Below are 5,842 nucleotides of genomic sequence, written 5' to 3'. Positions count from 1 at the left end.
AGAGACCAATCTCACAGAACCGTTAGTGACTTTTCCGGATCCGGACACGCCGCCACCTGTCAGTGACGCTGTCACATTGACGGGCGGTTCTCCGTCCCAGTTGAGTTCCCTGAATTCCCTGAACAATCTTCATCATGGCATGAGCCCGCCGATCAATATACCTAATATGGCAAATCTACCTACCGGCCAGGAAACTATGAAGTACGAACAGAAAAAGGTGACCAGCGCTTCTAAAACAAAGGTGAGCGATGTCTCATATTATCTTTTGATTATCTCTTTAATATATAAAAAATTATCAATGTTCTATATTTCTTATTTACAATTAAACTTTATATCCTTATAAACTTTATATAACTTTATTAATTAAAAAAAAAAAATTATTAAATAAATAATAGTTAAATATAATAGTAAAACTATGTGGAAAAAATTGTTACTTTGGCTATAAACGGAAATTAAAGACTACGATACTTATATTAATCAAAAATGACGTTGACAACAAGATTTATGAGAGATTTCATCTAGATTTTGATTAGATATTTGATTAAAAAATAATAACTGTAAAATAATAATAAAATACGATAACAGAAATAATAAATTAGAATAAAGCCCGGAGTTATGCACATTTCATATCAATCACAGACATATCAATATGTCGAGGCAGCGAGTCTCATAATATTAAAAACAAGAGTTAATCTCGCGCACGTTATCAGTACATGGACTTCGTCGAGCTATTCGGCGGGTCTCGCGCGTTCCCTGAAAATACATATTTGATAAGAATTGTGCGGATGATTCAGCTCGGATTTGTCGAGTGAAGCATGCGTTCGATAGACATTACAAACATCGACGATAACGTTTAGAGCGGATGTTTAATGACTGAGGTGCGGCTTCCTCCAGGTAGTCTAGGTCAAGGACTACAAGTCCATCTCTGAAAGTGCCGTGCTTTAACTTGCTCACGAAGCGTCTCAGTTTTGACCAATTTGCCTGGTTTTACTTTTCTCTCGCGCTTAATCGTCGATCTGTTTCCACTAGGTCGTCACGGATGGATTTAGCGCCGAGAAGGCGACGGCGAACAGCGCCGAGATGAGAGCCCTGCAAGCCGGTGATGTCTCGTACAAGGAGCAGAGCGCCGCGACGGCGGCGAGGGCACGTGTCGAGCTCGATGGCGTCTCGGCGGAGAAAAGCGTCGCTGCCGCGAGGGTGAGTGCGATTTACTTTTGAATAAATAAAAATAAAAGATGCCAAATTGAACAATCATTGCGAGAAATCATAACGTTTTTGCTAAAGAAATTATGGCAATTGCGTTTATATTATATATGAAATAAAAGACAAAAAACAAATACGTGCGAAAGATATTACAATAAATAGAAATAAATTAGATAAATAAAATTAATAAAATGGATAAATAAAATAAATTGAATAAATTGAATAAATAGGAAAATATATCGATATAAACATTAAAATAAAAATATTTGCGAATAAGTCGGAAGAGAGTCAGAAATGCATACAATTAAAACTCTTTGTGCTTTTATTATTTTCGGTCTGGCGTGAAATAAATACAAACACGATCGGAATCATTCACGAGAGAGTTGCGTATTTTAATGCCTCTTAAAATTAAAGAGGCTCATAAAGAAAGGTTCGAGCGCGTTCGTATACAATATGGTGGCCTGAATGAAAAATCGTAGGTGGGACACAAAGGAGACTCTTTCAAGGTTTTCTGGGCATCTGTCGCTCTCGCTCTCTCTGAGCCTGACCTTTCTCGTTTAAGCGACAAAAGGACCGAGAGGAAGACTCCGTGGGTGCGGCCGCGCGTGGCGAATAATTTGGCACGGAAACCTAACGCGGATAAGGCGCTGTTGCGGGGGTCGTTGACACGCGCGTGCGTTCCGTTTTCCTCAACAACGTGCGTATATGTGTGTGTTGTCCCGTCGCGTTGCACACGATGAAATGCGAAGCTGCGCACTGTGCATCGCGCGAATAAGATCTTTCGATTTTTCTTCCCATGATTTGCGAAAGTACCAATATTGATTTTTAACGGATGTTCTTTTATCTGAATTTATAAAAATGTATTTATCTAAAATTTAATTAAAATTTAATGTTAAACTGCGACGAAAATAAAATTGATAAAATTAAAATATGGAATTTAATCGATTTAATCGAAGTCTTAATATATCTTCCGTTGAAACGGAATGAATTTGAATACATTTCTAACTGTATGACTTTGATAATAATATTTTATTCGATATTTTTGAAATAAGAAAGAGTTTCAATTAAACATTTTAATTACGCTTTTAGTATTTAAAATATAAAGAATTTGCAAGTTAAAAAGAAACATTATATCATCTCGTGAATAATTTAATATATCCGATCGATTACGTTAAATATAGTCTTGAATGCAGTGATGAGAAAATGAAGACAACATAACAATTACATAAGTTGGATTGTCTGAAGAGCAGAAATTTTATATTTTTTTTAAGTAACGTGTTAATCACCAATGTGCTCTTTTTTGTGCATACGTATCTGATAGCGACAGTAATCTCGACCTTGACTATCAGCCAAGGCAATGATTTCGCAAAAAGTGCCGCGCGCTACCGCGAGATACAAGCGGACATCGTGACAAGCGGTCAGTTCGCGGATGCTCTCATGTAATCGTGAGACGCCGTGTCGTTCGACACGAGGAATCAGTTTGGCTTGCGTTCAAAAATGCGCATGCTGCTGACTCAAAAGCCACATAGTAGCCGACCTAGCTGAATTCGCCTAAATATAGATTACGACACGCCGCCAGGCGTAAATAATCGCGAAACGCAAGCTCCGTCAATGCGATCCGGGTCACCCGGTAGAATCAAGCCGTCGCGAACTTTCGCAAATTCGATACGATTCATCCTGTTATCTATTTTTTCTCTCTATGAATAAAAAGTAGAAAATGAAGGAATCGTATATTTATGAGAAAAGATATAAAATTGCTATCGAATTATTAATTTTATATATAAAATACACATGATCTAATATAAATAACTATTTTATAAAATTTATAACGATTAAATAAAAATATATAACGATATTTTTATAAAATATAATATGCTTTGGAAAGATTTTAAGTCATTATAATTTTAATAATACAACAAAATATTGACATTTCTAAAATCACATATGTTTTCCACATTATTTTCACTTTAACATACGAAAAATAATTAAATCTTCAAATCAAATATTTCCCATTATTTAGATTTTGATTCTACATTATTGTAATAACAAAAAATTAATCTTTTTTCTAATAACATTTAATCTTTCAAATATCGAATTTTGCAATATATTTCATACAATACAGTCACAAAACAAAGAAAAATAATTAATTTTATAAACATGTGCGTTGATAGCGCCTTCGCGTGAGTCGCGTAGGTAGATTCAACTGGCAACAAAAAAGCTCGATTAGCTCGGAAGGAAGATAAATCATCGTCTTTCCTGGAAAAGACGAGAAGAGGTGCGTGCTCGTCTCGAAAACCGCGGACGATTGCGTGCCATTTCGTCCGTGGGTGTGTTCGGTCCGTTATTTTTTTTTTTTTCTTTTTTTACGATCGTGCTATCCGTGCTATCCTTGACCCCACGTGTCGGCCTTGCGACATTCGATACACGAACTTGTTCTCAACGCGATGCAATTTTGACGTAAATTATTTTTTTCTTTCAATCCGAAAATACGCGAAATCTCGAGCCAATAATAGCGCACAGCTGAATGTACCTCATGAGCGTCGAAATGATTTATCGGATTCGATTATACGCGCATAACGAATTAAAATAGGATACTCTATATACACATCTGATAAATGAACATTCTATTGTACTTATCTTTGTACTATTCGCGACTTGGAAGCTTTTCCAAGAGATGTCGCCAGATTTAACTTAAAGAACGTTTTCCATACTGTCTCATTGTTAGAATATTGTTCGAGTAGATCTACATCTCTCATTGATACAAAATATCGTCTGTTGCAATTAATAGCTATAACATTTTTTTCGTATTTACTATTATCTTTTGAATAGTCTACGACTTGTAGGATAATTTATTTAATACAGAGAGAAATTTAATATAGATTTTTACAAAAATGTATGTTTCTTTTTCTTCGTATTTATATCTGTAACATTATGCTATATATCGATATTTTATTAATATTTATTTTCTAATTTTTTGTAAAATTTACATGCAGTTTTTCTTTTGTTGCAAATATTTCAAGTTACATTTTAAAATAACATACTGTTCTTTTTATTTTATTCATTATAAATTATGCAATTATTATTCTAATAAAGTGTTAAAAGAAAATGTCTTTAATATTGAAGACCTTTTTTTTTTAATTAAAAAAGAACCAGAAGGAAAAATCATTAAGATCAGAGTTTATCGAGAAATGTTAAATAATATTTTTTCTCTAGCATAAAGAATTCTAACTACTTTTTGTTAAGGCTAATTCAAGTAGTACCCACTTTCTTCTACTTTCCTGCTTTTCTACTTTTGCAAAGACATCACCCTCGTTTCCATGGCAAACGGGTGGTAGTCACGGATAGCCGAGTGCGAAAGTAAACCGCAGCGGGTCGATAATTCGCAACCCCCGCGGAAGAGCAGTTTGTTCGCGACGCTGCTCGTTGACGGTCGTTCGGTCAATCGTTGGACGGTCGATTCGTTGGTTTGCATGTCGACCTTGCATGGGACAACAACTGTCGAGGCTGGCGCGGGGCCTCTTCCCGGGTCCGAAGTCCCGCAGCGACACGATGGTCCCGCTTTCTCGTACTCGAATCCTGGCTAACACCTCGCAAATGGTACGACAATCCTAGCTAGTAAATCAATTCGTTTCTTTAGTCGAACTTGAAGGAGGTTGCAAAACTACAGCGGACAATTCTCTATATTATTCTTGTTATATAATTTCTTGTTATATAATTGTGAAATTACGAGACAATTTTCGTTTCACGAATCAAGGGAATACAAAAGAACCTCTATTATTGTTTTCGCGCATCAATCTTCACGCACTTTATAATTAAAATTAAAATTTTTAATTAAAACTAAAATTTTTAATTAAAATTAAAATTTTTGATTAAAATCAAACTTTTTAATTAAAATTTTAATTTAAACTGTACTTTTAAGCAAATAATCATTCCTCCCCCTCCCCTGAAACACGATTCACACTCTGATAAGCGGTTGTTAAGAGCGCGCCTTTTGTCGACGACACCTGGGTTGTCGTTTGATTTGTTGTTTATTTAACGCCGCGAATGCGACGCGGTGTGACATCACCGTTCACATTTCGGTGAGAAGTTGGAAGACGTGCCAGACGATGATGACGATAACGACGATTACAAATACTACTAGGTGTCACCGATATTTCCACCAACCGGAAATAGAGCAAGTATTCTCGGTAGTTAAATTACCCGACCGCGACGTCGCGATTTCAAGGACACGAGCGTCGCCAGAGACACGCGAAGGTTACCGTGAATTTTCCCCGAGGAAGAGCCGTTATCAAATCGACCGATGAGAGTCATGGTGATAAGGTCTCGATGAAAATTCGATAACCGCTCTGCGAAATCTCGGTGGAAACTGCCGCAAGATTACAATTTATGAGCAGTTCTTTTTCTCTTCGCGCAAGTTCGCTCTCTGATATCGAGTTTATGAGGCTGCGAAGATAATTCGGAATAACAAAGTCATCTTACAACCACGGGAATCTTTTTATAACTTCTTGATTAACGTGGAGTCATTGTCTTTTTAATTCATCGAAACATTAATAATAATTTTTGTATTATTTGTACACGTGGCTATATTATAATCCTGCACAATATAATTTATTAATAAATAATAATAAATTATTATAAT

The 5,842-nt window shown here is 35.9% G+C and overlaps 1 protein-coding gene across 1 annotated transcript in view; it reads left to right on the top strand.

Annotated features, from left to right (window-relative positions):
• Positions 1-6: 6 nt before the first annotated feature.
• Positions 7-5,842, top strand: part of LOC115238613 (sterile alpha and TIR motif-containing protein 1) — a 19,967-nt gene continuing 14,131 nt past the window's right edge. Inside the window, exons 1-2 of the mRNA XM_029812584.1 lie at positions 7-241; positions 1,030-1,197. Of these exons, the coding sequence (XP_029668444.1) occupies positions 140-241; positions 1,030-1,197 (270 nt within the window). The 5' untranslated portion in view covers positions 7-139. The remainder of the gene's footprint in view (positions 242-1,029; positions 1,198-5,842) is intronic.

Source organism: Formica exsecta, unplaced genomic scaffold (genome assembly GCF_003651465.1).
Source record: "Formica exsecta isolate Colony F162 unplaced genomic scaffold, ASM365146v1 scaffold352, whole genome shotgun sequence".
Taxonomy (NCBI): Eukaryota; Metazoa; Arthropoda; class Insecta; order Hymenoptera; family Formicidae; genus Formica; species Formica exsecta.
Note: the sequence above shows the minus strand (reverse complement) of the source record. Positions and strands in the feature narration are given on the sequence as shown.